We start from the raw sequence: 15,653 nt of genomic DNA on the forward strand, positions 1-15,653 counted from the left end.
AAAATATGGAACAGAAATGCAATTTAACTGGAAGGAGTGGAGAAATAATGAAGGTAGGGTGGATAGAGGAGGGAAAAGAGGAAAGAAAGAAAGATTAACATCTTGTTATGATTCTCATGACTCCTGAGGACAATCTAGTCGTTTCTACTGCTATTATTCAAGATATGGACCAGAACTCCAATTACTGCTCTTCCCAGTACTTCTTCTTTTCTTGTTATTTATTTTAATGTGCATGTTTTTGTATAAATTCATAATATAGTGAATTAGAGATCTTTTTGAATGTAGGGTCGTAGGCCCAGGAATATTGTGACAACATTGTGACAACTCTCCAAGTGTTTTTTTTTTTTTTTTTTTGCAGCATGGATAATAATAATAATAACTGAATCATTATATTCTGTTTTATCCAACAAACATTTTTAAAACAACTTCTGTGCACCTAATCTGAGCTTGGCCTTGGAGGATAGGAGTGAACAAGACAGTCTCCACCCTTGAGGAAGTTTCAGTGACTGGGATAATACAGATATGAGAACGTGCCCTTTGTGCAGGATACAGTGGTGGCAAAAAAAGATAATATTTCCATATCTTGTTCCCTTCTTAAGTAGAAAAGGAAGTAAAGATAAATTTCTTAACTGTATAAATGGCAAGAATACACACAAATTAAAATTAGAAAATTTTTTGTTCTTTAGTGGAGGGACCTAGCACCCTGTTGTTCTTAGGTGCAATGTAACAAGTAATACATTAGAAATACAACATTCACTATATACTTTATCCATTTGTCTGTTGATAAATCTTTCTGGCATTTCAACATATTGTCTGTTGTAAATAGTGCTTCACTAAACATGGGAGGGCTAGTATCTCTTTAAGATTTTTATTTCAATTCTGTGTGTGTGTGTGTGTGTGTGTGTGTGTGTGTGTGTGTGTTGCTACAGATCAAATCCAGGGCCTTGAGCATGCTGAGCAATTGTTGTACTACTGAGCTATGCCCCAGCCCTCTGATTTCAACTCTTTTGAATGAATATCGCAAAGTAATACTGCTGGGTAGTAAGATAATCCTTTTTTAATTTTTAAGAAACTTCCATGCTGTTTTCTATAGTAGCTACACCATTTCTTATTTCCATCAACAGTGAGTAAGGGTTCCAGTTTCTCTGCATCCTTGCTAATGCTTGTCTTTTGGAAGTAACAATATATTTGAGAGCTTTTCTCAATATATTAGTTTCCATTCTATAGAAAAATGGAACCAATAGGGGACACATTTGTAAGATAGACTGAGATTGACATATTATAATTAAGTGTTCACAATTATTGAGACGGAGAAGCCCTAAGAGCTGCTGGCAACAAGGTAGAGACCCAAGAGAGCTGATGGTAATCATCCCAGTCTGCGTCTAAAGGTCTGAGAACCAGGAGATTTATTGATATAGTTCTAGTCTGAGTCCAAATCTGAAGGCAGGAGAAAATCAATGTCCCAGGACAAAGACAGTTGAATTCTCCCTTACTCTGCCCTTTTTTTTATACTCAGGCCTTTAACAGATTGGATGAGGCCTATCCATATTAGGAAGGACATTCAAATGTCAATCCTACCATTCAAATGTCAATCTCATCCAGAAACACCCCTGCAGATGCATCCAGAATAATGTTTAACCAAATTATATGCATCCCGTGACTCAGTCAAGCTGATTCATCAAAGGAATCACGATACTAGGTATTTTAGTGGGGGCAGAAGGCAATAAGTAGTCCCAATGATAACCAAAGAGCTTTTACTTTCCAGTCACAGATGTCAAACCCCCATTTTAAGTTTGCAGAAAGTGATACTAGAAGAAAATAAATGATGGCACCTGGGCCCTCAGAAGGGAACAGTGTGTCCAGTTCACATACGAATTTTCTATAACTTTTAATTTTTTCAAGTTTTTTTAAAATAATATAATCTTAAATATACCTGATATATTTCAACTCTGTAGATATTTCTTTCTTTCTTTCTTCCCATTTTTGTTGGTGCACTATGATTATACATAATGGTGGGATTCATTGTGACATATTGTTACATACATGTAACATAATTTTATCAATATCATCCCCAGTACCTCTATTATTTTTCTCTCTCCTCCTACCTCACCTAGATCCTGTTCCTCTACTCTTCTGGCCTCCCTTCTATTTTTATGAGGTCCCTATTTTTACTTTTTCCTTTTTAGTCTTCACATGTGAGGGAAAATATACAACCCTTGACCTTCTAAGTCTGGCTTATTTCAATTAACATGGTGCTTCCTCGTTCCATATGTTTTCCTGCAAATCGCATAATTTTGTTCTAATTCAAGAACAAATAAAACTCTGTTGTGTATGCTATGGTTTGGATTTGAGGTATCCATAAAAAAACTCATGTGTGAGACAATGCAAGAATGTTCAGAAGCAAAATGGTTGGATTAAGAGATGCTATGACATTATCAGTAGATTAATCCACTGATATACATTAACTGGATGGTAACTATAGGGAGGTGAGATGTGGCTTGAGGAGGTAGGTTTATTAGGGATATAACTTTGAGGTTTATATTTTGTCCCTGGTTAGCTGATATCTATCTATCTATCTCTCTCTCTCTCTCTCTCTCTCTCTCTCTCTCTCTCTCTCTCTCCCCACCCACCTCTGCCTGTCACATCCTGAGCTGCTTTCCTTGGTCATGCCTTTCCACTATGTTGTTCTGCCTCATCTTGGGCCCAAAGCCATTGAGTCAGTGGCCCCATGGTCACTGACCAAACCACTGAAATCATGAACCAAAACAAACTTTTCCTCCTTTAAATTCTTCTTGTTAGGTCTTTTGCTCCAGTGATGCAAAGCTGACTAAAATGATGTCTATGTACCACATTTTCTTTATCTACTCATCTGTTGGTGGACACCTAAACTGGTTCCATAATTTGGCTATCATGATTGCACTGCCATAAAGAAGAATGTATATACAGCTGTAGTATGCTGACTTTAATTCTTTTGTATAAAGTCTGAGGAGTGGTAGAGCTGGGTCATATGGTGATTCCATTCCTAGTCTTTTGAGGAATCACTATACTGATTTTCATAGTGGTTGAACTAATTTGCAATTCCACCAACAATGTATAAGTGTTCCTTTTTCTCCACATCCATGCCAGCATTTATTATTATTTGTGTTATTGATGATTGTCCTCCTAACTGGAGTGAGAATACATCTCAGTCTAGGTTTGATTTTCATTTCCCTGATTGCTAAAGATGTTGGCCGTTTGAAATTCTTCCTTCCTTCTCAAAAGTCTATTTAGTTCTTTGGTCAATTTACTGATTTGATTTTTTGTTTTTTGGTGTTAAGGGTTTTGTTTTGTTTTGTTTTTAGTTCTTCATATATTCCAGATATTAATCCTCTGTTAGAAGAGTAGCTGGCAAATTTTCTGTCTGTCTGCAGGCTCTCTTCTTGTTATTAATCATGTCCTTTCCTATAAAGAAGGGTTAACATTGATATCATCTAATTTATTAATTATTGGTATTATTTCTTAAGCCATAAGAGTCCTGTTGAGATTTTTGTGTTGGATCTATGTGCCTGCATCTATGTGTTGGAGTGCTATCCCTAGGTAACAATTATAAAGTTTCTGATTTGATTTCTAGGTCTGTGATCTATTTTGACTTGACTTTCATGGGGTAAGAGATAGGGATCTACTTTTATTTTCTACATAAAAATATCCAGTTTTCCCAGCAGCATTTGTTAAGAGGGCTGTCTTTTCTTCAACATGTGTTTTTGGTGCCTTTGTCAGGTATCAGAAAACTGTATCTATGTGGGTTTGTCTCTGTGTCTTCTATTCTGGTTCTTTGGTCTGTGTCTATTATGCCAGTGCCATGCAGTTTTTGTTACTAGAGCTCTGTAGCATAAATTGAAATGGGTACTCTGATAAACCCAATATTATTACTTTTTTGTTTAGGATTGCTTTGGATATTCTGAGTCTTTTTATTTTTCTGTATGAATTTTAGGACTGTTTTTTCCTAGCTCCATAAAAAATTGCCATTGGTATTTTGGTTGAGATCACCAAAATACCAATAGAGTTTTCACTTTGGATAATATTGTCATTTTAATGATATTAATTCTGACTATTCATGAACATGGATAGTCTTTCCATCTTCTAGGGTCTTTTTTAAATTTCTGTTTTCATTATTCTGTAATTTTTGTTTTAGAGGTCTTTCACTTCTTTTGTTAGATTTATTCCTAGGTTACTATATTTTTTCATTTTTTAAAGGTTATTGTAAACAGAATTGTTCTCCTGATTTCTTTTTTATTAGATTTGTTTTGAGTATAGAAAAGCTATTGATTTTTTTTAATGTTGATTTCATTCCCTTACACTTCACTGAATTTGTTATCACCTCTAGAACTCTTCTGGTGGAGCATTTTGGATCTTCTAAGAATAGGACTATATCATCCCATTGCAATTATTTCTTTAGGTGTCTTCAAATTTCTTCACCTTTGGCAGTGGGAGACTCTTTAAGTTGATTCCTGAGTACTTTTCATATAATCCTTATGATCACTGGTTGTGATCTTACCTTATATTATAATGATATTTCAATTCATCATGTACATTTAAAGTCCTAGGACTGGAACTGGTCATCTTTCTAAGATACCTGCTTTACATTATCAGTAAATTATATTTAGAGTATATCAAATGGATACACACTGCCAGTAGATTGGTTAATTTAAGAATTTTTCTTCCAAAGGAAAAAAAAATCCCGAAACCTGATAATACAGTGTATTTGTGGTTCATATTTCTTTGTAATTTGGTTAAAGGATTGAATGAGTACAAATATATCCGTTACATTTTATGCTGAGATATGATAGAAAGATAACTAGTTTAAGTTTCAAAAGAAAAGATTCAAGAACTGGGTACTCCTGTATGATATTATGTAGGTGATTCCACTCCTCTTGAGTCATATGTAATTTTTTATATTTCCAAATAAAGATAATATCACAGCTTTGATGAGGACCAATATTCAAAGCACTTGATAATACCTAACATTTGAAATAGGGTTTTTATGTGTTGTTTTTTATACTGTTTCCTAGTTTATGTCATTAAACATGCATAAAAAGACAAAAGATATCATTATTATCATATATATATTTATATTTTAAAAAAACAAAAGGAGTGGAGAGACTGAGTGAATACCTTGTTGTTTCCATAAAGGGAAGTTAGAATGCTCTTAAGAAACTAAGGTCATGAAGCAGCCTTAAAGGTGGGTTTCCTATCCAGAAGCAGTGAACCACATTAAATCCACAGAGAACCTGCAGCTGAAAGATCCAGAAATGGATTGAACATAACCAGTAGGAGTGGCCTAAATTAAGAAAAATTAAAATGCATTAAATTCATAGTTGAAACCAAACAAATGTTTTGGATTTAATTACATGACAAGGAATGCAAAGTTATAATGGAAGGAAAACTTAGCAACTGGGATTCCAGATTGGGCTCTGTACTAGTTGCCTGGGTTTGCCATGTGACTTATTCTCTCCAAGTCTGAACTTTTCACAGGCTAGTTAGACTGATTTCGTAGTTTATGTGCTAGAATAGGAGTAAAACAGCAATGCTTGAGAATGACAATAACTCACTATTGATGTGCAGTACAGGGAATTCTTTTAAAATCACTGTACATTTATAGGTTCCACTGATTCAGGTTTCTGCATTGATTGCTCCACTTATCAATGCTTCCTAAACACTGAATATGTGCCAGGCAGCCAAGCAATAGCAAATAGTGTTCTAGCAGTGGACACAATGAAGCTCACTTTCCTAGTTTACATTCTAGTGAGCAAAAACAGAAAATATTTCATAAGTTTGTTTTATTTTGTCTTATTTTGGTACCAGAGATTAAACCCAGGGTGCTCAACCACTAGGCCATATTTTTAAATTTTATTTTGAGATAGGGTCTTGCTGAGGTGCTTAGGGCCTCACTAAGTTGCTGAGGCTGGCTTTGAACTGGCAATCCTCCTGCCTCTGCCTCCCCAGCCACTGGGATTACAGGCATGCACCACCACGCCAGGCCTAGAAAAAAACAGAAAATAAACACATACGTAATATATTCTGTGTCAGATGGCAATAGTGCAATGGACCAAAGAACAAGCAAAGGGAAATTGATGGTGAAGGGAAATACTCCAGTCCTGGTGGCCTCAGTGATCTTTCTTGAGTACACCAGGCCCATACCAAATTTGCACAGGCTGTCTCATCTCCCAGAAACATCCTTCCCCCAAGTATCCTCTGGGCTAACTTTCTCCTTGATGAGGACCAACACATGGGAATTCTACCCACTGCCACTTTGCGCTCTGCTGTATTTTCTTTCTCATAGATCACACCCCCTTCTAACATAGGATATAAATCACCTACCTGTGTAATTAATGTCTATCTGTCTCAGCTAGAATGTAAGTTAAAAGCAGGCAAGGACCCTTGTCTGTTTTATCCAAGGATGTATGCCAAAGCCTAGAAAATGGCTATGCTCAATAAATTGATTAGTGAAGAAATTGGTGAATTAATGAATAAATGAAGTAGGAGTGACCTGGAAAGTCTTTTCTCATGAGGTGACTAGTGAAATCTCAAAAAGTTTATCTTCCCATTAGATTGTCTTCAGGAAAGGAAATCCTGAAGACACTGAGGGTGTCTCCCACAAGCACAACACAAATCACAAGTGATTATAAACAGAACACAGAATCAGAAACAGGAAATTGTTCAAGACACTGTTTTATTCTGAGCTTTTCCATTAATCAAGAGATCCTTGTGAATCAGCAACATGTACTAACAGCTAAAAGTCCAAGCATGCAAGGGATGTATTATTGCATTCACTCTTCAGAAAAACTTACCAAGGTAGGAATTATATTTCCAAATTTCAGATGAAAAAAAATGGGAACATAAATAACTTTCCCGAAATCATATAACCAGATAGCTAGTGAAGCCATGATTCCAATTAGATTCAAAAAGACTCTAAATCCCCTACTCCGAACTCATATATATTGGGAGATGAAAGCATGCCAAGAAAAAGTATTTTAATATTTTCACATACCTTCATTTCAACAGCACTTCTGGGTCCCTTAAATGTCATTTATTAAATATCTTTTTAATAATGATTTTTGCTTGAAAAAGTTACCAAACGCATTTTTATTCACACAGCTTCAACTTTTGAATCTATAGCATCACCAGTCTAGGCAAGCAAGAATATTTTTCCAAAGTCTTTCACAGTATTCTGACTGTCAGGATCTGTGAGAGAAGGACTCCCATGAGGGAGAGAGGCACCAGATTGAATAGATAACCTTTGCAATGAGCTGAGGGCAACTCCCCTTGCCTCAGTTCCCACCTTCCCAGGAGAATCCATCTCAAGAGTGATTCTGTAACTCCATAAGTCTAGGTGGGAAGCAGAAGCCTAGGGTGGACTGGAGGCTGGAATGGAAATTCTGCATTTGATCTTCTTTGATGGATCAGTTGACTAGGTCATGCCTTGAGGTGGTGACCCCTGAGTTGAATCAGATGATTACTTAGTGATCTATCCTTAAATAAATTGCTAGCTAGAAAAATAGTCTTTGAAATCAATAATTTAATATTTATATGCATGCTTTCATGTACATACATTCATGAAAAGTCTAGAATATATTAGCTTTAATATAAATACGATTTAAGTATTAAGGAGAGGAGGGCACCGATTTGTACTCTTGTATCTGGTTTCCAACTAAATCAGGCACAAATAAAATAATATGTTTCTATTTTTCTTAAGGGACATACATAATGTCTGCTTAAAATAGCTCTTAAAGGAAATTATGAAAGAAAAAATTGTCATCGGTTTCATTTCTTCCCTAAGGGTTTACTCTAGAGGCCACACAATTCCCCTTAAGCTCAATTACTTCACAGCTGAATGCTTTGATAACCTGCTAAAAGGAGTAAACATAGTGTTATTAGCCAGCCAGGAAAAGGGGAAACCCCAGAGCAGCCATCAGCCTCCTTCATTTCTCTGCAATCAGCCCCTTTGTATCCCTGATAACAATGACAGGAAAATTTCTCTGCCAGCACTGTCAGGTCCGTATCAGATGCTTTTCCCTTCACAATAAATTCCCCATCCTCAGAGGCCTCTATGTGGTAACTTGCAGGGTTCAAGTGGAGGTAATCGGGAGCTTTCCATGTCTTCCTTATACACCTCCCGTTACTCCTGCAGAGGTGAAGGCTGCACACTTCGGCCGCTCTGGTCACGTTGACTATGTAGCTCCCTAAATCAGAACTCACAAACTGCTTCACCTTTGTACAGTTGCCCTGGGAATGTAGAAACAAATGGATTTTAGTGTGTCTCCCAGTACTGATAGGATTAGAGCTTCGAGACCCACAAGGCACCTCTGTGGACTTGACCTGGTGGCATGGTTCCAGCTGGTGGACTCCTAGGCTCCTGGGCACTGGGGGCTCAGATCAGAAAGGGGATAGGTCTAAGGGACAGAAGATGAAGAATATACTCTAGTTGAGCAAAGCAACTGAACTTGAAAATGGACCCCAGAGTACAAGGGGATCTTGCCTTCCTCCAATTAACACCTTTTTTCTCTCCTTCTAGCTCCCAAGTTAATGGCTGCCAAAAGAAAAGGAACAAACCCAAATTAGAAATCATACCCAGCTGCTGTCTTCAGGTATGTGGTTCCTTTCTATGTGATTGAGATTCTAAACTCCATCACTAGAGCTCCGCTGAATTATTGTAGAACATTCTGGATTTTCCTGTTAATTAAGCTTTGACATTGATTGTTCTAGGTTCTATGCTTCTATGCACAATTCAAACACAGGAGAGCCTGTGAGACTGCCTAGGTAATTCGTGTGCCTGTGGTTCCTATTATGTGTTCTAAACAGAGGCCACCTGAGTGGTGCACACAATTTCCTGATGAAGCCCTTCTCAGAAGCCACATGGGGGCTGGAGTGGAAGTATCAAGCCAGAAAAGTCAGGAACTGAGCATTCAGTTTGTATCTAATTCTCATGGAGGGACACAGTTATAAACAGTTTCATGTACCATGTCTCACTAGCAACAAATTTAGCCAGTAAAATTCTAAGAATGATATCAGATCATCATGAAATTGCAAAAAAAATCAATTAGTATTATAATTCTAGGCAACATGTATTATTCTATAGAGATATAAACAAACGACATCTGGAAATACAGAAGAGATCACAATTAATGGGGATTAGGGAAACCTAGAAAGATTTCTTGGAGTAAATAGTATCTCACCTGGGAGAAATTTGAGAAGACATTTATATCTTATTTTAAGTACTATTAATTTTCAGCTGATTTCACTATAGAGAAAAAATAACTTCAATGTGGAGATTTAAAAGTTATCATCTGTTTCAACATCCCAAAATAGGATAGTGTTTCATGTGGCTAAAAGCAAAGCTTCCAGCATCAAACCAACTGCAGTTAATGTCAGCCCCACCACTAATTAGTCTAACTAGCTGTTAACTAGTTCAGTTTTCTCTCACCTTCTCATCTATAAAGGAAGATGATATGCAGTACCTCAGGTGACCAGTAAGTGGACAAACCCCAAACCAAACAAAACACAAATCCCTTAGTTATACCCTTAGAATATAGCAAATATTCAACAAATGTCAGTGTCATGATTACTATCTTTACAAAAGCTAATAATATTTACTGAGCCCTAATTATGTACCAGATACTAATTTGGACTTTTATTCTAAAACAGGTTTATCCTGGGGATCATAAGAGCTTTGGTCAGAACAAGCTCTATAGGAAAACAGAACAAATTCTTAATATATACCCTCAAGGTACTTACTTACCTCAGATGAGGTTAAATTCATGTCTCCCCAAATCACAATGCCTGCAGCTCCCAAGGCAGCACTTTCTCCTATGGTACTAATTAGATCTTGCTAGATTGAAGAGAGTAGAGTTCATTATTAATTTGAATGTAAAGCAACCCACCAGGGATGAGGATTAGAAGCTGTGTTCAATATAACAGAGCTGGGACTGAACCCATAAACTCTGTAGAAAGTATTCTTCACATTTGTTGAGTAACACAAATGTGGAATGAACCACATTCAAAATCACCAAAAGGAATAAACATAGTGTTATTAGCTATAATCACACATGCTCAAAATCATACTCTATAACCATATGAAACAGCATATAAACATTTTTTAAAACATTTTTGTAGCAGGATATTATTTTGTGGACATTTAGACTGTAAATAGTCATCAAGAATTGTTTATTTGAAGTTGATTAGGGACATATACCCACAAACTAGCTATATGTATATGATACAGAGTCCAAAGTTTTCCTTCTTTGAATATAATTCTCTTAGCAAGTTCTGTTCTCCATTTTGCCCCTGTGGAAATTTACCTCCACAGTGACTCAGATGGGTTTCAATCTCAATTCTAAAAACAGAGAAAGGAACAGTGTTAAGGATCCTGGATTTTGATTTTGTCCATCCTTTGCATCTGGGCCCTGAAATTATCTATGTTTAATTTCAAAGTATTTGACTTATTGGGCTTGATTTATGACTCATGTAGCAATGGCAAAGTCACCAGGATTTTTCCAAGTATATTTAAGAGAGATAAAAACAAAATTTTAGAGAAATGTTGATTTTTGTCATCTTGAAAGATTATTGTTTAAGTGGATCTAGAGTATTTGAGGAGGTGGGATAATAAGAATTGAATATATGTAGTAGTTTTCTTACTTTATTAAATTATAATACATTCTCCTATTCTTTAGAATACCAAACTTTGATCTTTTACTCCGAAGATGAATTTCCACTGATTAAATGATAGAAAATGGTCATTTGGTGGAAAACAAAAACAAAAACTTTAAATTTTATTTTGCTTTGACCAGTCTATTATGATACCAATACTTGAGAGATGATTCTCCCTGACATTTCACAGCCTACCCGTCAGATGGAAAGTTTTCCATCGTTGGTCTTTTAACTTTGTTTTTCTGGAAAGTGTTTTGATCATTTTCAAAAGGGAAGAAATTTTGCTTTAAACTAATTTTCCTTTTAGGTTCACATCCATTTCTATTCCTCAGACTACCGTGTCCTCTGAACAGGTGAGAGCCAGCATGGAAGGAAAGGGAAGAGGAGTAGGAACGCTCAGGTGAGGTCATGCAAAAGCAAGGATTTTGAAAACTGTCAGTGATCCGGTGAAGAGGAGCAGAGGGAAGCCAGCCATGCAGCACCCCGACCACAGACTGTGCAGGTCCCGTGTCATCTGCTTGATTCTAGCAGACACGAGTTAGCAGAACTTCTTACTCTACTCACACAGAAACATCCCTGAGCATGCAGGGTGATAATCACATGGTGTGATCAGAGGGGCAGATGTTTCCACAGCCTTCCTTCACGTAAAAGCACTGTCGTCAAACATTTTGTATTTATAGGTTATTGATCCATATGGAAATGATGGCTGTGTGTGGTGACAGCCATGCCATCTGAGTTGATGTTGGTTTCTTCTCAATGTGTCCTTCGGGAGGGTCATTATCAGAAACAGTTTATTGAGACTGATTACAAATGGCAACGTGTTCAAGCACACATTGACCAAGATAAGCAGAAGACAGCAGATATTACTGAGAATTTCTCACCAAATTACTGCACTGTCACTGGCAGAGAGCAGGATGCTAAATAAATCACAGAGCAGCTGTGCTTTGAAGTCAGTAAAGCAGGAGCACTACCCTGCTAGGAAAGTCACAGGAAAAAAAATGCCTTTGGAGGGACCACCTAAGTGCATGAGCTACACTATGTTGTCACATGAAAGGAGAAGTAAAAGAACAAAACCCAGGTAGTCAAAATGAACCTCCTGGGTCCCAGTGTGGCACAGGGCTGCCTTGCCCCTCCCCTTGATTCTTGGGCTCAAATCAAAGCTTCAGAAATGTAAGGTAGGAACACCCAGAGGACTCCAGAGGGTTTCAGTCTCTGAAGCTTACCCGAATGCATGTAAGTAAGTGCCCACTGTGGGGAGCTGGAGCCTTACTAATGAGTTCCCATTAACAAAGAAACACTAATTAATTTCAGGGATAATCATCTTTAAACCTATAGCCAAAGAAATTCCTGTCACTATTTTTGTAAACTGCATCATCAGTTAATATAAAGGTTGCATTTATTATTAGGTAGAGCAGGTAAACTTCTGCGGGAAACAAGGTGATACTGTTATTCTCTCAAGCTGTTCCCTCAGATATCCCTTGGTTAAGTTTAAGGCTTTGATGCCTGTTAAAAAGTGATATGTATTTCTGTAGTGCTTCAATTTTCCATATACTCTTTTGCATTTGATTTCCACTGGACTTATGCTAGGCAAATAGGGTGGGAGATACTGTCCTGTTTTTGACACTAAGACACTGAGGCACTGAGGTTCAGAAAGATGAAGAGATTTGCTACTTACTGGTAAATCCTGTTTCTAACCTTACCTGTATGTGTGTGTGTGTGTGTGTGTGTGTGTGTGTGTGTGTGTGTGTGTTCTAAAAAGCTGACATCTATAGGAAAGTCAGAAATGGGAGCACTTAATGGTCATTTGGGGTTTGATACAAATGAATTTCAGATTTTTAAAATTTTGTGGGCAGATATTTATGGTGGCTAGAGTACAAAGGTGGGTATGCTTATGGTTTAAAACACTTGGAAAATAGCCTGCCTTTCAGAACAGAAGAGAGTGCAGAATGAGATGAGACCCAAATTGCTATTTCTTCTTTCCTGTGAAAGAAAGCAGCAGCATTTCTGAAGTTATTGCTACTAAAGAAAGAAGTTTACCTAAGGCTGGCAGAATGTGCAGAATGTACAAGTAGTCTAAACTATGTTTTTGAAAGGAACACTTTGTACTTTAATGTTTATTGTTTCTTGCAAAAGTAAATTTATTATCACTAAAGAAAGGAACTTGCTGGAACTAAACATTGAAAAGCTTCACAGAAGGTTCTATTGAGATTTCAATGCTAGAGTCAAGATTACTTTCTAAAAACTGAGATAACTTTTTTAAACCTTCAAACAGTACTGAACTCTTATCATTCTTTTTATTTTTTAAAAAAATTTTTTGATACCAGGGATTGAACCCAGGGGTGATTTACAGCTTTACCACTGAGCCACATCCCCAGCCCTTTTTTATATTTTATTTAGAGACAGGGTCTCACTGAGTTGCTTAGGCCCTCAATAAGTTGCTGAGGCTGGCTTTGAACTCTCAATCCTCCTGCCTCAGCTTCCTGAGCTTCTGGGACTACAGGTGTGCACCACCACCCTGGCCTCTTATTATTCCTTATTCAATTATGTGTGGATGATTTTTCTGGGTAGCATGAATATTAGTTCACAATGGAAACATTTTCTTTCCTCATTTCATGAGTAGTGCCAGAGGCATAGCATTTTTTTCATATTTCACACATATGCACCATTTCTCCTTCTGATGAATATAGTTTACTCATATATGCTCCACAGATAACCACAGGTCAGGGTCAAGCCCACACAGGGTGTTTCCTGAGCCTCTTCCTTAGGATGCCTAACACCGAGGAGATGTTTATATTTTAACACAGGCCAGTAAGCTGGAATTTTTAATACTGGAGAAAAAAAGAAGTACCTCTGGTAAGATATATCAAAACATCATTGCATCACAAATTGACAGTCCTGAACAAGTCCCAAGTTTTTTCAATGTGGAATGTTTGCACATAATTATTCAAATCCAAAGATCAGAACTTCCACTATTTTTCCTAGATGTTTCTGTTTAAATAACTGGAGTTGTAAGGGGAGAGAAAGTCTGGGCAAAAATCTACCTATTTTAAACATTACCCTCGTGGTATGTATGGAAAACAGAATAAAACTTCTATCTGTTAAGTTTTAACCGAGGTTACAAAACTATCAACTAGTGATTTAAATATTGAATTTAGAAACCCACACACTCTACCAACTTTCTATTAGTTGTGGTTTTAAAGGCAACAGTAACCCAGATGGCTAAATCTGTAGACTCCCCTACATTCAGCAGATCTGCAATTCCTTCATACCTTTTTATTAAAGAAGCAATTAAATTGTGATAGAAATTCATAACCTGACATTTACTATTAGTCACTTAAAATGTACAGTTTAGAAGCATTAAATACATTGACGTTGTTGTCCCTCCCTTATACCTTTTATTAAAGCTGGTATTATGCCTTTAAAAGAAAATGCTTTTTTTCTTCTCTTGATATTTGCAATGATGAGGACAGAAGCAGGAATGTCTTTCATTCCACTTGTACATGCATGAGCAAACTCCTCCACTTTAAAACACCCTCTCCAATTTTCAAAACTATTCTCCACCAACCATCTCAGCAATTTTCCATAAGGGCTAGTCACAAGGGAGTACAATCAAAGCCAGCTCTCAGGAAGCATAGCTGCTTCCTGCCATACTAAATACACTAAAATAATAATAATAGATAAGATCATCAAAATTCTGCTTGCATAAATGAAAAGTCCAAGTGAGTCAATAGACCAGGAAGAATGATGCTCTTACAGCCCATTAGTGAGGTGTTCTCATAATTATCAAAGAAATGTTTCTTTTAGAGATGAGGAGAAAATTCCCTACCATTGGGCAAGGAATTTCTTACCTTAGAAAGAAAAAACAAAGGTTCATCTCTGTACCCCAGTCTTGTGTAGACAAATACAGGTAGAGCATAATCATGGGATGTCATGGTGGAGACCCTCATGGATTCATGCACTCGAAATTGTGAGAAGCGCAAAATATTTCCACTGTCTCCAAAGGATTTCCTGACACCAATAGAAGGATATAAAGCAGCACTGCTATTCCAAAGCCAGGAGAGTTCATTGTTCCTCAGGACTTCCTCTTCTGGGCATGACCCGGTGTAATTTGGGGCATAAACATTATAATTGTGGCAATCTGGATATAAATAATAACCCCAAAGGCCCTTGGGTCGACTCTTAATTCCCAATTTGATGGTTTCCTTCATGAAAGCTTTTGCACTCTCTTCAAAGGTCACTTTGGCTAAATATTCAATATCAGTAGCTGATACATTCCCTTGTGTATCAGAAACAAGCTTTCTTGACTTCTGTCTGTAGACATCTTTTGTGTTCCAGTTTCGGTCCCACTGGGGTCGCCAATATTCCCAGTCTATAACAGCAAGTCCACTGAAGTCTTCAGCGGGGATGTAATAATTAATGTCTTGGTCAGCTTTTTCCAGATGCACTTGCAAGCTTATGTTCTGAGGGAGACCCCCGTTAATGGGGACTCCCTGTGATGTATACCATGGATAATATCCCAATCTGTTGACATAAAATATGGTGACATTTTGACCCCTGGCCTTGGCCAGTGGGCTTCCGATCACCTGAAACATTTTCAAATTCAGTCTTAAATTATACTTTATCAAACACTGATCTGTTGGAGCATTCCAAGCAGCTATAAAAGGTTTCCTTTGATAAATTGGGAGTCGGGCGGGTTTTAGAGAAGAGATAGACTTCAGAATAAAAAATATGAGTACCCATGTTGTCAGATGTATTGACTGAACAACACAAAGCCTTAATTGTCCTTCAAATAATAGTTTCATGTTAAGATAAAAACTTACGCTATCTTCTGCTTTAATGTACTCCAGAAGGCCTGTGGAGAGATTTAATTTTCTGTAGTGATTATTTTGATAAAAAGACTCAAATAATGAACTCACATTATTATTATATTTTTATATTTTTTAAAATACACTTTTATTTAAGGCCTTTTA

The 15,653-nt window shown here is 37.0% G+C and overlaps 1 protein-coding gene across 1 annotated transcript in view; it reads right to left on the reverse strand.

Moving 5' to 3' along the window:
- Positions 1 to 7,860: 7,860 nt before the first annotated feature.
- The window catches only part of HYAL4 (hyaluronidase 4), a gene marked incomplete at both ends in the record, with an annotated part of 33,279 nt that continues 25,486 nt past the window's right edge, over positions 7,861 to 15,653 (reverse strand). The window contains 3 exon segments of the mRNA XM_081283301.1: positions 7,861 to 8,262; positions 9,776 to 9,865; positions 14,532 to 15,535. Coding sequence (XP_081139427.1) covers positions 7,861 to 8,262; positions 9,776 to 9,865; positions 14,532 to 15,535 — 1,496 coding nt within the window.

Source organism: Spermophilus citellus (genome assembly GCF_964194105.1).
Source record: "Spermophilus citellus genome assembly, chromosome: 3".
NCBI lineage: Eukaryota > Metazoa > Chordata > Mammalia > Rodentia > Sciuridae > Spermophilus > Spermophilus citellus.